Genomic DNA, 17,336 nt, shown 5'->3' with positions numbered 1-17,336 from the left:
TGTATACCTTATGAATGGACAGTTGACCTAGCAAACGTCGCATCATGGCTTCTGCGAGAATATCAACCACACAATACGTCGTCGCAAGCAGCATGACGATAACTCCCAAACAGTGTCCATATGCCAGAGGCCAGCGTCAACCAGATTTCAAAAAAAAAAAATAAAAATAAAAATAAAAATAAAAATAAAAATAAAAATAAAAATAAAAATAAAAATAAAAATAAAAATAAAAAGTCTCGACTACTGTTTATCCCAGCACCACCAATACCCCGGTTCGGCGGCCAGCCTGCATTCCCTGCAATAATCGTTGACAAATTTGGTTTCTGTACCCATGTTTGCGCAGGGGTTTCCAGCCTTGTCGCCTTGAGAGCAAATCTTGACCCCTCCGCGAAGAGAGTGGTTGCATGCGTGTTTGAGAACGATCGTGGTGCACATCGCAGCTGAATTCCTGGTGAGTTTCGAATTCGCTTGATGTCCGGAAAGGTTGAGGTTGCAGAGTGATATTGATCAGGGCTGATGTTGCTTCAACAGAATCTTGATCTGTTAGCTTGCTGTCGAGATGGTGTGGACGGAGGTAGATGCATTGTGGAAGTCCAAGCCCCGGCAGCCCTTTTATGTTCCAATAGATACCGTAATCGTAAGCGAATACTAAGCCTAGTCACAAAAAAGTATAGGTAATAGTGAGTATATATATCCTTAGGACTATCGAACAGGTGATGCCTGATGGGTGAAGTTGCTGCATCTGCTCCAAATAGGTTCAGGGAATCCAAAGAAAACCAATGTTGGTGTGGCACAGGCAGTACATATTCCCTTGGAGATGGTCCTGTGGAGATACACCACTAAAGCCTAGGAAGGAATTCACACGAACTAGCCCCTTTATTTTAATTCCTTAGTAGACGGACTTCCGAAACGAAGGTACAAGTAACTAGCGACTCTCGATGTCTCCATGATAAAAAGGAATAAAAATGCATTAGATCCCCGTATAACAAGTGAGCGGGACACGTTCGATCTCAGACGTTAACGATTCTCCATAAAGACTGGCCATATAAATGAGAATTTCCCTTCGGTATATATATCCCATAGAATAGTGGCGGACGACACATAGTCCCACGACTGCACGCTGTGACCTATAAATCCATGTTGATGGAACGAAGAAAGCCGCAGAGACCATCATGCCGATAGAACATCGCGATCATCAGCGGAAAATCCTTAAAAGCGACCGGTGAACACGACCACGGGGCCGGTCCTTTTTGCAGTCCGGACAACGAGTAGGTTGGGAAGTTTCCTGCCGTTTCACTCTAACACAACGACCGGGCTGGCGCTGACTGTGGGTGCATGGGATGTACTCATTGAACTTGACGCAGCGGCATTTTTCGTAAAGCCAGTAATTTAAAGTGCACATCTCGCAAACCGTGTCGAAATTCTTTCTTAAAAAAAAAAAAAAAAAAAAAAAGGAAAGAAAAGAAAAGAAAAGGGAAATCCGCGTCCAGATACCTGAAAAGAGTCAGCTTTCAATCCCGGCAGCTGTCCCGCGAAAGGAGGAGACAAGGACATCAAACCTCCCAGTCACTTCAAAAGTCTTAGGGAAAGTGAGGAAATAGGTTGTATTTTTGGGCGATCCTGACAGCTTTAGGGAGATAGGAGCTCATAGCAATATATCCCCAGGATAGTGCTTAAGGACGCAGGAGATTCTTTGTGTGGTCTCACCAGGGCAGTACGCCGTCATTCGCGTGAATTCCTAAGGTGAGGTAGGATGTCGATATTTGGGGAGCTTTGCTCGCATTACCCAATGTAGAAACGCGAACTCCGGTGCAGTCACGCTCTCAGATAGGGCACGTGACGGAAAGTTCCATCAAGTAGAAAAGATCCAGCAGCAATTAACAGCAGGCAGTTAAGGATATAAATGTTGCAATGTGGTCTTATTGTGGTGCAAAAACAACCGCCATCCCCCCTGCATGGTTTTGTCATTGGCAAAGTCTATGAATTCAAAACAGCACAGCATGTACTTGAAACAGTAAATGTACCAATACCATAGGGTATATCTCAGCTCTGGAAAAAGACCAGGGCAGCCAGGATCATTAGCCTTCACATTTTAAGGATGCTGATCCCTGGAAAGAGCAAAGAATGAATTGAAAATATGGCCATTAGGGTCCTCTTCACATAACTAACCATAGACGCACATACGTCCAAAACTGGTTATGAATACGTCAAGGGCGTTGCCATTGGTAGTGCAAAGGATGCACAAAGCAATCACATAAGAATAGTGCACCTCTAGCCTAGACAGGGGTTAATAAATTTCAAGTCAACAGGTTGATATCGCGGCGGCTGCTATCAACCACATCATCTCCTAGCTCCAGACGGAATAGTAAAGCCTCTGGTCATAAAGTCGCCGTCCTTCGATTGCTGATTCTTCGAGCTTGATGTGAAAAGGCTCTGCAATGCCTCGCTATTTCCCATCTGTTTTCTCCGTTTTTTGCGTTCATTCTCTTCTTCCAAAACGCGGTTTGTCAACATTGCGGTAGCAGCATTTTTGATTCCACTGACTGTCGATGGGATGGGGGTGGAGGTTCTGCTAATAGGTCCGCTACCAGGAGTGGACGAATCCTTTGTTTTTGTACCATCAATAACGGCCTCGCCTTTGGCGACAGTGGGATCAGATCCATTTTTCTTCCGCTTTTTTGAACCCGGCGCCTTTTTCAGTGAATGGGTGAGGCCTTCACCAGCCAACTTTTGCATACGCGATTTGAGACGTTCCTTTTCGGCCTCTTTTGTAGGAAGTATGGGAATGACGTTTTCCTCCTGGTAGCATTCGGTGCACTTAAAAGTAGTTAGAAGTGGCGAATACCTAGGCTGAGGGGAGAGTGGGACAAACCTGTAAGCATTTGTCCGATTTCATTTCACGGATAGCTTCTTCGGAGAAGGCATGGCCACACGGCACAAGATACACAGACCTTACGCTGGGGCCAAGCTCTTTATTAGTAACGGGGCAGATAAACCGCTTCTTCTTTTTTCCTTCGGCGTCTACAGCAACATCGTCAACCTCAAACTTAACCTCAACGATATCACGGAGACCCTTCACCCTCCCACACAAGATCTCCTCGCAGTCCGCCTTGGAGCTTATTCCTTCAACCTCATCTCCGGGAAGCAGAAAACGGAGAATAGTGTCCTTGTTATATAAATTTCCGACTGAATCTGATACTATTGGTGGAAGAAGTTCTTTATGCGACAGCGGACAAGTTGTCCAGAAATGCTCAAGTTGTTCACGCTGGGCTTCTTTTAGTTGCGATGCGCTGGGGGCTTTGGCGGCTTCTTTGACAAGCTCCCGACGAGTTGGAATACTGTCATTCCCTGTCAGTAATATTCTCAGCCAACAGAAATCCGACATGCAACACACCTTCCGCCATCATTACCCATTTTGAACGCCTGCGTCGGATCTTCGGGGGAAAAGGCGATTGCTGGAGAGGCGATGGTGATGGTGGTGGTGCAGCCGATCAGTTTTGAGGACCCTGAGGTTGCCACCCCCGAGCTTTGCAATGACGCTATGCCCTATGAGGATAGTGGGCGTCGAGCTCAGACAACAAGGTATCTGGCCTCATTGCCGCACCAGACGGGACGAATCGTACTTAAACTCGACATTCGCAACGGTAATGAGTTCAATGCTGCCACCATGACCCCCACCAGTAAAGCTTTCCTTCTTCTCAGCCTAGCCACGCTATATACAAGCTCGACAGCTTCAACTGCCAACCCTCGGCCACGCGGTGTTGGCCCTGAGTGTATGTCCGCATCAACAATAGCCATCTGCCCTTTCATCAATGGTTGCATACTTGGGCCACTGACTATATAACAAACTGGAGCAGTTGCCAAATATTACAAGGATGCGTCGACCTTCACATGTATATCAAATCCATCCATCAAGCTTTCATTCTCCGCTGTGAACGACAACTATTGCGATTGCCCAGACGGTAGCGACGAACCCGGAACCTCCGCCTGTTCCTTTATATCTTCCCTCTCCCTTTCATTCGTATCCGATCCTGGTGATGAGACGAGCAATCGAACGTCAGCCCTACCAGGATTCTATTGCAAGAACAAGGGACACAAACCGGCATATCTTCCATTTCAACGTGTGAATGATGCTGTATGCGACTATGACATATGCTGTGATGGAAGTGATGAATGGGAGCAACCTGGAGGTCTAAAATGTGAAAACAAATGTAAGGAGATTGGAAAGGAATGGAGGAAGCAAGAGGAGGCAAGGCAGAAATCGCTCAATGCCGCGATGAAGAAACGGAAAGAGCTTGTTCAGAAGGCATCCAGGTTAAAAAAAGAGGTGGAAGGTCGGATCAAGGATTTGGAGGTAGAAATCCAGGCCTCAGAAATCAAAGTCAAGGACCTCCAGAAAGAACTTGATCAGGTGCGAGCAAGGGATAGGGGGAAGGCCGCCAAGGGAAAGAAACAGGGCAAGGTCAATGTTCTTGCAGGACTTGCAAAGAACCGAGTTGAAGAGCTACGGACGTCCTTGATAGACGTCCGCCTCCAGAAAGACAGACTTCATGATCGACTCGATGCGTTGGAGGGAATTCTGTCGAAATTCAAAGAGGAATACAACCCCAACTTTAACGATGAGGGCGTTAAGCGCGCCGTGAGAAGCTGGGAGGATTACGTTGCCACGGGCTATGAGGATAATACAGGCCCTTACCAGGACCTTGACGAAGTCACCAAGCCCGATGGTCCTGATTCTGGCATCAACTGGGAACAGTGGGAGAATGAGCAGGACGAAATTGAGATCCCTCTCGGTAAGATTATCTCCGCATCGGTTTTCTTCGACGTATGCTCATGGATCAATTAGTCTACAAGCTTGCGGCATATTTGCCACCTTCCGTCGCCAGTTACATAGAGGATAAACTGGCAGACCTAAGGTCGTTCCTTGTCTTGAACGGTATTCTTGCTGAAACGGATAGCGAAGTAAGTGAATCCCAAGCCGTGCGGGATGCTCGTGACCGTCTTAGCGCTGCAGAGTCTTCGCTTGACAAATTGAGAAACTCTGTGAGAGATCACAAGACGGACCTCGCAAAGGATTTTGGCAAGGATTCCGTATTCCGTGCACTGAAAGGCAGCTGCATTTCAAAGGACTCTGGCGAATACAATTACGAGCTCTGTTGGATGGATAGGACAACTCAGAAATCCAAAAAGGGTCGAGGCGATACGAACATGGGTAACTTTAATAAAATTACCTCTGTGACCATTGACGAGGCTACTGCTTCGGGGCAGATTGTTCCGCGGGAGAAAGTTGCGCTGCAATTTATGAATGGTCAGACATGCTGGAACGGCCCGGCAAGATCAACCAAAGTTGTGCTGGACTGTGGAGAGAATGATGAAATCGTCAAAGTTACCGAGGATGAGAAGTGCGTCTATTCAATGTATGTGACCACGCCGGCGGTCTGTGAGCTCATCAGCAGTGATGAGAAGAATATGAGTGGTGGAAAGGATGAATTGTGATTCCGCCGTCGTTATGGGCAAATCCGGGAACTCCGCCAGCTGGGATGTTTGCTGACCGAGCTCAAGGCTGACTCCCGTCAACATCCTCTCCAAGCTTCGCTTGGACCGTTTCATTGTCAGTTTAATTTTTTTTTTTTTTTTTTTTCTTTTTTCTTTTTTGGATGAGATTCCCACAATTTCAACTGTGTTGTTCAGCATGCTAGTTGTTATTATCGCAAGATGGATACAAGTCAGCGAGTAACATGGAAGTGAATTGAAAGGATCAGTCACCAATATGACAATCGCAGCATTCCATCAAGACATGATATTTGGGATGGGCAATCTTTTATTTTCTCCCATTCCTTTTAATGCTCGCATCGGGAAACCAGCTTCTCTTCCTTTCCTCGGAAAATTGCAACAGCATGGAGCTGCTCCGCGCAATCGTCGAGCGTCAACTCATTGCACCCGGAGTGCAAGAAAAGCAACCATGTTGACAATTCTCCGACCCAGTATCTTCCCCTGTTCCCCAATCAAAGAAGCCGCTCTCCGGTATTCAGTTAGCATCAAATAATATTAGTATCCCTGCTGGGTATCCAGCAATATCCTGCTTCAACCTGGCCAATCAGCGCAGAGTCCGGGGTAAGATGCAAAGACGGGGAATAATGGGGTTTGCAAAAGCAATATTCACATGCATATCCCGCGTGTTTTGGGATGGATCTGGGAATATTCTAAGATTTGCATGAACGTTGAATTAATCTATCTGAAATCATCATGAGGGAGGCTGAGCCACTCGCATGCGTTGGATCGCCGGCTCTACAAGTGACAGGCATGACCAGAAAGTGTGGAGAACAGGGACGAGTGAGACCATGTCCGGGGAAAAGGCTGTGTGATTTCAGGATGCTGTCATCAAGGGACCGGTGACGCCTCGTCAGAGTAGTGCGCGATTAATTGCTTGTGAGTTCTGCGTCAAGGCGGGCTAGCAGACGAACTGTGGACTTAAGCAACATAGCGCGTCATGCCATGCATTTGCCAGCGCCGAATCAGATAAGGTCTTTTAATCTCGACGCGGGGAAATTTTCGATCGATGTGAATTTACAGTTCATGCTCGTGGGCGCCACATGCTTGGATGAGCTTAGTGAGAATATCCACGCCTTCATGCCATTCAGTGGAAATCCAGTCTCCAAGACACGTTAGCTATCAAAGAGTGCAGCCACAAACGAGGAGCACCAGAGACAGGAAGGAGGCTGAGGGACAAGACCAGTGTCATATTTTTCTACTATGTGCGTTTAACGAGATGGTTGAGTTCAATCTAGGAGTGAGCTTGCTTTAGTGACTTCTCTATGGATTTCCATTGAAATCTACCTCTTCCTATGCAAGCCGATGAAGTGAAGCAGCTCTCCTTAGTAGGATGATTCAGCTGTGTTGACTTGTTTCAAGGAAATATTGAAACAATTTTGAAGGTTCACAACTGATACTTGTCACCAATCGTTCTGTCTTATGTGTATCGCTCAACAGGTGTCACTGTGTGTTGAAAGCTTTACTTATGGAAGAAGAGGAAGAGAAGTTTGCTGGCCATGCAAATTATATTGGTATAGGTATCAACAAATGAGAGAATATCCACCACCTGACCACCATGTCAGAAAACATCCGCAAGACTGAGAAAAACTCAGAAAAGCCAAAAATAAGATCGCATCAGAGCCAAAGACACCCGTCAATTGTCATAAGCCATCTCTATTGCACCCCGGTCGGTACGGTCAGTCGAATTCGAAACGATCGAAAGGTTCTTCAGCTGCAAACACCCCCTGGACTTTTGGCTATCAGGGGATGAGAGGAAAGTTCGATTCGAGTTTGCACAGAGTGAATGAAGCAAAACATTGCGATTGTCGAGATGGAGGAGAGCATTAGCTCGAAGGCAGCGAGTTATTTAGTGCTGTGGTATCAATGGGTAAGTAGGTGATTCTGAAGGGGATGGAGAAGGAAAGGTTGTCAACGTACGCCGCAGGAGCCGCAAGAGCAGTTGTTGCAGTTGCCGGAGCAGCAGTTGCAGGAGCAGGGATTCATTTTGACTGGGTAATTTGAACGTAAAAACGTTTAAAAAGAGTTAGAATTGTTTAGAGAAGTATTTGCTTTGTAAGTCGGTTGCTTGGGAATGAAGAAGGAAGAGGAAGTTGACTTTGACGGGGGATGAAGGCGCCTTTTATGTCTTTTCGAGGACAAGCAGCTCTCCGAGCTGGTCGGTTCTCATTGCCAGCAGATGACGTCGGAAGGATCACAAGTGTAAGCCGAGAGTGTACAGTTCTGGCGGGTATCTTTGTTCGATGATGAGGCAGTCAGAGCGGATTGGCTCAAGCTATGGAACTAACCATGCCGCCCATGTGTTCCGAAACGACGAGCCATAGGCTTGTGGGCGTGGGATAGCGAAGTGTGGAGAAGAAGCTCTCCAATATCAGCCTTGCATGAAAGGCTGCAGCGGCAGACAGGCCATACGATCCAATCGAGTAACATTGCGCATCGGGAGCTCTAGAACTCGAATGTCTTGTGGGGTATGGGGATATTTTGTTGTCTCTTCCTCTGTCAAAAAAAATAAATAAAAAAAATACCGTTCAAGCAAGGCCCCAAAAAAAAAAAAAAAAAAAAAAAAAAAGGGGGATGAACATCCCGTTTGGTTGGAAAGCATCGGAAGCTTAACCCTTTCTTTCCAAAGGCCTTCGTCTATGTGGCCAGCAACAACTCCTCCGAGGATACCGGAGGCCGGTGTTGAAGGATGATGCGGCAAGACATCTTGAGAGGCAGCCGATCTACAAACATGTCACGCCCCGGGGGGAAGACCAGGATATTCGAAAGTGACCTGAGCTCCCAACAAGCCAGGGGAGTCAACGCGGTTTCCAGCCCACCACCCGAATCATGTCGGCAGCTGCTCGAGAAATCGGACCCATTCAAAAGAAATTCTGGTGCAAGATTATGTGTTGAGCCTGGTGACGTGGAAGCTTGCACCGGGCAAGGAGGGATCGCGGCCTCTCTGGAGGAGCAAAAAAGCAATTTGTTTCCTCGAGTCACACACGCAAAAATATTTTACGGAGATCCAGAACAGTAAGCAACAAACAGACGGGGGGCGTTCGCTTCCCTGAGAGCCGGCAGGTCACATCCGGTGAGGGAGGGATTGAAAACTACATCCCAGGTACGCAGTACAAAGCGCTCTCCTCGACACCGGGATGAGGTCATATGCCACGGTGTTTGGTGGGGAGGGGGTGGGCGCGCGGCGAAGCTGATGCAGACACAGTTTTGAGACCTTTGCGGGTTTTTAGCCTGTGTGGCTTTTTTCTTTTTCCTCTCTGCTCCGTCCGTACCCTGCCTGACAAGCAACTGGAGATCTTGGGCGCCCGTGTGGAGACGGAGGGATGGATGGCGGAAGTTCTTTGTCGTTGGCCATCCCTCTCCGCGCTAGCACAGGTGCCAAGTCGCCGCCAAGCCCAATCCCGAGGCGATTGCGGGGCTGTCACGTGAGCCAGCGTTGACCCCACCCAAATTCTCCGTTTCGTCCGATGTCCAGCTCGGAGGGCGGGCGGGATGCCGTCTCGTCTCGGGGTCCCTGTCGAGCGCAGGCAGCCCGCCGCTGTCAAGCAGGCAGGGAGGCAGGGAGGCAGGCAGGCAGACAGACAGGCAGGCAAGAGGGCAGGCAGGATTTCTCATGCAAGGAACTCATCTCGAACGATACGGAGGCCGGCCCAGTCGTACTCTCTAGAGCGAAGATGGATGGGCCCGTCGGAACCGGAATATCCCTCCCTCTTCCCAGAGTCCGGATCCCGTCCGCCGCAGATCTGCATGACAGAGTTGGGCTTCACTGGTTCAGGCGTCGGAGTCCAGTTGAGAAATTTAATATTGGAGTACGGAGCAAAAAGCGACCCTTCTTTTTTTTTTTTTTTTTTTTTTTTTTTTTTTGGAGTTACTGATGGCGAAGACATATGGACGGAGCAAACGATCTTTATCATTTCGTAGCGATAAAAAGAAAAACATGTAGGCAGATACACGATCATAAACTCAGTCCAGAGACTATCCTAATACCCATCAATCAACCTCCCGAGTTGGGCCGCACCCTTCCTTTCACTCTCCGTCATGACGCATTTGGCTTCGACATCGGTCGGTTCCTTGTGCACTCGGTGTTCGGCCGCCAGAGAGAAACACGAAGACCGCGGATATTCGACTTGAGGATCCGTGTCGAATAATAATCTACACCGGTTGGAGGGATGGATAATATGTGATCGCGCCTCCGGCGGCATGATTTATTTCTTTACCTCGATTAGTCCAGGAGGGATGGAAAATGGGATGCGAAAGAAAGTTGCAATTATTTCTGGAAAGCGGCGTAACTTACGCAGTTGCAGGCGCCGGAAGGACAAGAACAAGCGGAGCCACAGGTGCATCCACATCCACCTAATCAGAAAAAAAAGGTTTTTCGGGTCAGCTCAGAATTGTTGTAGACTGGGTGGTCCACATGACGTGGACGTGGACAAGAACATATGCAAGAAATCAGACAACGCAGAGGAGATCTTTTTGTATAGTTGCCAAAGTCCAGGTGGGGTGGAGCATACTCATGTTTGCTGTAGTGGGGTAAGATATATCCGCGTTAGAAAACGAATTAATTGTTTTTATCAAGCGTGACTGATAGTCCGTGAAGATCGTATTTTGAAGAGGTGTTGATGGGAGGAAAATGGGAATTCGAGAGGTGGGTATCACCCTCCCCTTATATACAGCAGCCTGAGGTATATTTTATTCTTCCAACCCTGCTCAGGCCTTTCCATTCCCCCGTTTCCATCCATGGGAGGGGGGCGAAACCTTCCCAACCGCTTCACGTTCTCCAAGTCCTGGGTTTCACGCTAAAAACGCGCACTGAATGCAGTTCCACCAATGAATAGCATCACGAGATACTCCAGGGTTCTCTCAGGCAAGGTTTCGATCATTGACTTAGGATACGCCGTGATTTCGTAATCAGGGCCTGGAATAATCCAGGCCCGATTAAATCCCGGTTTTGGCGCAAGCGGGAGGCGTCATTGCGTTGTCATGACCCAGCCATATCGTTACCGAAGGTGGTGGTTTCGAAGCGGTGTAATGCTGCTGCATTACTACGATAGAGTGTCCGATTGCAGGGCTCACTTTACCGTACCACTCTCCTCGACTGGTCTCACACCCATTTCAAGCAATCACACTAGTTCACAGTCGAGCTCTTCTTCAGCAAAACTTACTCTAGCGGGAGCCGAGTCTAACCAACCTTCCGGTCTGACGCCACTTGAATTATCGAGCTGTCCAACGCTGACACCGACCACACCCGGCCTTGCATCACAATAGCAGCAGAGGGTCGCACCGCAGAACCCACAAAATGCGCGGGAGACTCCACGGGAACTTACATATCTTTGTATCGTAGGTATATCGTAATCCATCATCGTATTGTCGGTTCTATAGATATTCGCCCGCGGAATAAATGCCTAACTTAGAATGGGAAACCCGCTGCAAGGCGACAGTGTGTACATGCACATAATCCGGTAAGATACTTAGTATCTCGCTCCTGTAGCCACCACTTACTATCTTCTCAACTTTCGCCTAGAATCGGCGATGTAGACGAAAGATACGGGAGAGGTAGATAAGGTCAGGGAGATGATGGCTCGCGGGAGGCCTTATTTGGGCGTGCGATGTAATACCGAATGCCACCACAAAGGCAACGTGCATGGGATTGGATGTCGGGGTTCAATAGACGAACGCTTTTGCAGCTCTGGGGGATGCACCTTTCCTGTAAAACATTTGTTGGAAGCCTCTTGTTCGTCTTACATGAAGGACGCCAAGCCGCCATTCACGGTAGTGTGCAAGCATAGATTGCTTACATCCCAAGTGTGAAAATGTCCTTTCTCTCCCATATGACCATCGACGGCCAGTAATCCCACGGAAAGGAAGAATTTGCCCTGTTCTTTGAGCTGGATAAATGCATGGACACCACACGTCCCAGAGAACCAACGACTGATCATATCCGATTTGAGTAACTCGATCATACCGCCTTAAATCTAGGGACACAGTTGTAGGACAGTATGTGACATGCGTAGCATCCCCACTGGTCCTTCGGCATGGTTCGCAGTGGCAAACTGACAATTTCGAGTAATTAGAGCTGACCTCAGAAAGTCTGTGCGATACGAAGGCACAGACAGGAAATCCTTCGTTCCATGGCACAGGAAGATAACCAGGGAAATCTCGGATTGCACTGCATGCGCTCTCCTCTCAAAACCTGCCGATGTAAGAGAAAACTCAACGGCGAGCCGTTAATGGTCAGGGAAACAGTAGTAGATGGAAGTTGATAGCTCAGAAGGTTATGAGAATCTTCGACTTGCCCCAACGGATGGACCATCAGCCATAAGCTTTTCTATGAACAAAAATCATATTGAGCCCGGCGATGGACTACGCTTCAAATCAGGGTCATTTTTAGAGAAAGCCATCCCATATCGGTGGTGACTACTTTTAGAGAACTAGGTGGACAGTCATCAGCTGACGAACGTAGAACGAGCCCCGCGAGACGCGAAGGGAAAATAAACCGCCTCAAGAGGCCTTTGCGTCAGAAACGCAGGGAGCTATGCACCTTAAGATATCTCTGAAGGTCAGCTAGCCTGCGGATTGGAAGGACGGTTTGCCCGCAGATTCCTAACGACTCCAAGCGCCTTTCGCAGCAATGGCAGTAAAGCTAGGTTTACCAAGTATTTGGAATGAATTGCCCGATGATCTGAATCTGGGGTCATACAGAAGCAGGGCGTCGAACCGGACAGAGGTGGCCGATGGCAGATGCTCTGGCGGCAGCGGTGGTGCAGGACGGTGACTTTGTGAGCGTTCCAAGGCGGTCTGAATTCTCGGCATTGCTTCCCCGCGAAGGGCAGAAGCCTCGGCATAGTTTCCTAGTTAGTCTGGACTGGCTGGTTAGTCAGCTAACTAGTTACTGCCACCGACCGCCGCCTTTCGTGTAGGGTTTCGACTTCGTTGCCCTTTTCGGAATCCCACCAAGAAGTCGAACGTGTCGGTCAACGCCATCAACTCGGCAGTCTCCTCGTGTCTCTGCCTAGATGATTGTCCTGTGGGCGAGGTAGCAACACAGTCTTTCAGAGCAACGCGACAAAATGCCCACAGCATACGAGTTTCGCGGCAACCGGGACAATGCAAGGTCCCGGCCGCAACACGAGTTCACTTTTCGCTCTCATCCGCCTCGAACGTCCGCACGCCCACTGCTGACAGCCCAGCGAGAAACCACTCCTGAGTTTTTGGGCGCAAACGACATTAATGAGAAGCAGCAGCCCAAGTTCATGAATCTCGAGGACCTGACTGATAGCGACGAGGAGGTTATGGACGTTTCCTCTGCGGAGGACAGTGAGCCACCTAGGAAAAAGCAAGCCATGGAAAATACAGTACCGTCGACTACACCCAGGTGGTCCAATCCTGACCCTTACACTGTGCTACCACCTCCTGATGAAAGTCAGGGAAAGAAAAAAGACTTTGTGAAATTGATCCGCAAGGCGAGGATCGCTGCTCAAGTAAAGCCGGAGGAGAACAATGCCATTGAATCCAATGAGGATTTTATATCCCTAGGTGCAGATGACCTCACAGTGGACCAGCCGCCAGAGAATGCCCCGCGCGGACCGCGCGGTGATCGTAATGGAGATCCTGCCCTTGGAAATCGCAAGCGTACTCGAAATGATGAGATTGTTGGGCCTGCACCAAGGAGTCAGCGATATGAGAAACCTGACACGCGTTTTAATCTGGATGGTTCAATCATACAAGCGTATCGCACCATTGCTGGCCAAGACTCAACTCCGTGGTTTGATCGATCACGACAAGCGACCTTCCACTTGGGAGCCGCGTGAGTCCCTCTTTCTTTTCTTCCCCGTTATATCAGGCGTCACTTGATATAATTGACACTTATGTAGACTTCAAAACGAGATCGTTGATTTCTATCACTGGGTCAAGCCAAGACCTTTCGAAGACGTAATCAGGACTGATCTTATTACACGCTTCGAAAGACTTATGCAAAACAGATTCCCTGGATCGCAACTACATGCCTTTGGTTCATATGCATCCGGTCTTTACCTTCCAGTTGCGGACGTTGACCTCGTTTTACTTTCGAGATCATTCATTCGCCAAGGTAGGAAATTTTTGTGCCAGAAGATAAAGGATATATATTCTCTTACGGCATACATCAGAGATACTGAAATTGCTGTTCCCGGCTCTATTGAGACAATTGCTCATGCAAGAGTCCCCATTATCAAATTTGTAGACCGCCTTACAGGGCTGAAAGTTGACTTGTCTTTCGACAACAACAGTGGGTTGGCAGCAAATAGGACCTTTCAACAGTGGAAAGAACATTTCCCTGCCATGCCGCTTATTGTCTCTGTCATCAAACAATTTTTGCTCCTCAGAGGCCTGAATGAGGTTCCCACTGGGGGTTTAGGCGGCTTCTCCATTATTTGCTTAGTGACAAGCCTGCTTCAGCATTTGCCTCACGGCATGTCCGAACCAAACCTTGGAGGAGTTCTTATGGACTTCTTTGATTTTTATGGAAACAAATTTGACTTCTCTACAGTGGGAATCGAGCTCAACCCACCCGGCTATTTCCACAAGGTATTCGCCTTACACCCACCCGCATTATAATTTCTAACCTATGTTTTCCCAAGCACACTCGAAACATCTATCAAGCAAATAGTCGAGATAGGCTTTCAATAATCGACCCCAATAACCCTGATAACGACATTTCTGTTTCGACAAAAGAAATCAGGCGGGTTTTCAAAGCATTTGCTGAGGCTTTTCACACACTAAGCCAAAATATCAGATCGGCCTCTTTTCTGCCTCCCCAAAATATCAGCCTGCTAGCATCAATCATTGGTGGGAACTACGAGTCATACCACACACAGCGCGAACACTTGTTTGAACTTTATGCAAACCACCCGAGATTCGTTCAATACCACAATACCGTCCCTCTACCACTGCTTCCAGGTAACTCAACACCGCCACCTCCCCCTATTTCACCACCACCGCCGCCCCCACCCCCAGAGATAGGGAGCCAGGAGTCATCCGGACACGCGGCTCCTGTTGCCAAAGTCGGTAAAAAAAGACAAAAGTTCATGGACCGTGCTTCGCGTCTGAGGTTACTTCGGCCTGATTTAAAAGGGATCCCGCAATTCATTACCCATGAACAGGCAATAAAGCTTGGAGGCTACTCTAACGAAGCCGAGATGGTCCGTGACCTTCTCGCTCGAGAGAAAACCCTTGAGCAGCATCAAGCAAGTTAAACAGATATTCGACACAAGTCATGAATTTAACGTGGATTCGAGGCAGATACCCCTTGCCTTGCACACTTACCTCTATTATTTCTTGAGGCAAATGAGATATTCTTTTCTGTTATTCTCAAAAATTCTCGTCTGGCGTGCTTGCGTGGATGCTTGCACCGGTGACAATATCCTTGTTCCTCGGTGACTATGATGCATGTGATACCCAACAAAATATTTGTTCTCCAGGGATACGTGATGGCGATTGTGCTATGGCCTTCATCAAGAGGGTGGTACATTAAACTTTTGCATATCGATATTTGTGATTTCTTATATGTAATGAATACCGTCTACAGGAGTACAGTTTCTGAAGCTTTCCCTCCAACTCTCAAATTCCCATTCTTATTATCCTATTCTTTTTCTTTTCTTTTCTGAAGAGGTCCATTCCGTTGCACGGAATTGACCTTTTCACCAAACGCGGATCAGAAAGAGGGGCGCAATCCACCCTCCTTTAGCTAACTATTAGGTTATACAATAGATGTGACTACCCGGCCAGAAAGATATCACTGTTCAGGTGCGTCACAAGCATACGGTTCCCATGTTCGTTGTTTTCTCTAATGCTTTATTGAGAAGTTGACCAAATACCAGCACATTCTCGATCATGGATTATTCTTATCTCAGTTTTCGTCGCTCAATCTAGCCAATAGGCTACTGGGTCCGCCTGCGGAAATGGCTTCCTTTCTTCCTCCAACTCGCCAGGTCTGCTGTCGGATTGGGCCACTTCTTTTCCTTCTCATCATAGGATACGCTATATGCAGGTCCGTGAAGAGGAGCGGAATGAATCATTCAATGGGCAAGGAGAACTACACCCTGAGACTTTCTTTTTCTTCTTTTTCTTCAATGGCCATGGTCATTATTTCCATGGCGCTAACAAGTGGTATCTATTACTATTTACAAAGTATCCTGAGTGCTATTTCGATAAAAGAAATTGTGTGGCCAAGGATTAAAGAACTCGTTTAGATTTCATCTTCATTTGTTCAACTCGTATCAGAATCGTATCGCGTCCCAATGACAATATTTAATATTTAATATCTTTATCGTAGCCTGGCGGAGGAGGTTGGTTGGTGAATCCTTTTTCAGGACTCAACCACGTAAAATCCACCCATTCCTGTCCCAGGACCTTCCGTATCCCAGTGACGAGAGCGAGGATCTCCTGACGGCGAATATGAGACCGTTCGTGGCTGGGAACATTATCGCTCACGGGGAGGATGGAAAGTGAGCTATCCTGCGATGCGGTGGGTCTCACGGTCACAGAATCAGCATGTTCAGTGAGGGCTTTCTCCGAGTTCTCGATATCGACTATCTCCTCAAGACCACCGATGATCTCCCGCCAGACACGAAGCGTTTCATCAAGCTCCTCCATTTTGCTAACGCCCATGACGCTGATGCCCAGTTTGCGTCCTGTAGGAGCAGCTGTTTGACTAGAAGCGCCATTCGACGATGACGACGACGACGACGAAGAGGCCAATGGTTCTCCCAGCGATCCCACCGCCGAGCCTTCCCTTAACCAAGCTTCGAGCGCGTAACGTATGGAAATGATTTCAATCCTCTCACCCTGCTCCTCCACCCACCGACTCGCTTCCCTCACCGCATCTCGCAGCCCAACCGGCGCAGGGTGGAAATCACCCATGCTTCCAATGGGCACACCGTGGCGTCTCAGCAGCCCCAGGCCCAACGGCGACGCATTGGGCACCACATCCACACCGGCCGCAAGAAGGCGAGGGAGCGCCTCCGAGACCAATCTTGTATTCTGCACGGTGAAATTCGCGTAGGACATCACCGCGTCCAGCGGCTCGCCCGTTTCTCTGAGTATCCTCTCCGCAAGGTCACATAGGACGCCCACCGGATAGCCCGATATCCCCACATATCGTATGGTGCCCTCTTCGTCGCGAATCCGGCGCAGCTCTTTCACGGCGACGAGGACTTCTTCCGCCGAAACGAACTCAACGTCGTGACAATATACCAGGTCAAGATATTGGGTGTTCAGACGCGACAAACTCCGTGCCAGACTCCGTCTGATCCAGGTCGGCGAATAGTCGAATGAGGCGGACGCAAGGCGGCCGACCTTGGTGATCAAACGGTATTTGTGGCGGGGATAGTTGTCGCGGACAAAGGGTGTAGAGAGAGCGTATCCAAGAAGCTCTTCGGCCGGGCCGTAGTAGGGTGAAGTGTCGAATGCGCGGACACCGGCGGAAAAAGCGCGATGGACGAGAGCCGTTGTGGGAAGGGCGAACGGGTCGACGTTGTATTGGGAATTGAAGGTCGCGGTGCCCATGATCAGCGGAGGGAGGTCCGCGGAGAGGGGGATTTCCGGCTTTCCTTTGCTGGCCATTTGTTGGGGTCTCCTTTCTTGAGCTGAGAGAATCTTTACAAGTTCAACAGCGTCGAGATCTTTCATTGAGAGGCGTGGGAACGGGCGGTGGACGAGAGCGGGGGCGGGGTAAAGGAGGAATGTGTACGAGAATGGTCGTCTTTGTGTCAGGAAACCCAGAATATCGTCAAGGGAAACATAATTCGCAG

General features: G+C 48.6%; 5 protein-coding genes across 5 annotated transcripts; 2 read left to right on the top strand and 3 right to left on the bottom strand.

Annotated features, from left to right (window-relative positions):
- Positions 1 to 1,867: 1,867 nt before the first annotated feature.
- D8B26_003756 (uncharacterized protein) lies at positions 1,868 to 3,478 on the bottom strand. Its single transcript, XM_003071766.2, has 3 exons — positions 3,395 to 3,478; positions 2,873 to 3,338; positions 1,868 to 2,817 (listed from the first exon to the last, which is right to left on the bottom strand). The coding sequence occupies exons 1-3, from the start codon at positions 3,412 to 3,414 to the stop codon at positions 2,341 to 2,343; spliced, it is 963 nt and encodes a 320-aa protein (XP_003071812.1). The 5' UTR covers positions 3,415 to 3,478; the 3' UTR covers positions 1,868 to 2,340.
- D8B26_003755 (uncharacterized protein) lies at positions 3,467 to 5,784 on the top strand (the record flags this gene model as incomplete). Its single annotated transcript, XM_003071767.2, has 3 exons — positions 3,467 to 3,773; positions 3,858 to 4,793; positions 4,847 to 5,784. 3 exons carry the CDS (start codon positions 3,467 to 3,469, stop codon positions 5,494 to 5,496), a joined length of 1,893 nt encoding a protein of 630 aa, XP_003071813.2. The 3' UTR covers positions 5,497 to 5,784.
- Positions 5,785 to 10,507: 4,723 nt separating this feature from the next.
- Positions 10,508 to 11,526, bottom strand: D8B26_003754 (uncharacterized protein). The gene is made up of 2 exons (XM_066124256.1): positions 10,739 to 11,526; positions 10,508 to 10,675 (listed from the first exon to the last, which is right to left on the bottom strand). The coding sequence occupies exon 1, from the start codon at positions 11,508 to 11,510 to the stop codon at positions 11,289 to 11,291; it is 222 nt and encodes a 73-aa protein (XP_065980335.1). The 5' UTR covers positions 11,511 to 11,526; the 3' UTR covers positions 10,508 to 10,675; positions 10,739 to 11,288.
- Positions 11,527 to 12,617: 1,091 nt separating this feature from the next.
- D8B26_003753 (uncharacterized protein) lies at positions 12,618 to 14,780 on the top strand (the record flags this gene model as incomplete). Its single annotated transcript, XM_003071768.2, has 3 exons — positions 12,618 to 13,354; positions 13,422 to 14,112; positions 14,166 to 14,780. 3 exons carry the CDS (start codon positions 12,618 to 12,620, stop codon positions 14,778 to 14,780), a joined length of 2,043 nt encoding a protein of 680 aa, XP_003071814.2.
- A 1,054-nt stretch (positions 14,781 to 15,834) lies between these two features.
- Positions 15,835 to 17,214, bottom strand: D8B26_003752 (uncharacterized protein; the record flags this gene model as incomplete). The annotated part of the gene is made up of 1 exon (XM_003071769.2): positions 15,835 to 17,214. The coding sequence occupies one exon, from the start codon at positions 17,212 to 17,214 to the stop codon at positions 15,835 to 15,837; it is 1,380 nt and encodes a 459-aa protein (XP_003071815.2).
- Positions 17,215 to 17,336: the final 122 nt, after the last annotated feature.

Source organism: Coccidioides posadasii, chromosome 2 (genome assembly GCF_018416015.2).
Source record: "Coccidioides posadasii str. Silveira chromosome 2, complete sequence".
NCBI classification, from domain to species: domain Eukaryota; kingdom Fungi; phylum Ascomycota; class Eurotiomycetes; order Onygenales; family Onygenaceae; genus Coccidioides; species Coccidioides posadasii.
Note: the sequence above shows the minus strand (reverse complement) of the source record. Positions and strands in the feature narration are given on the sequence as shown.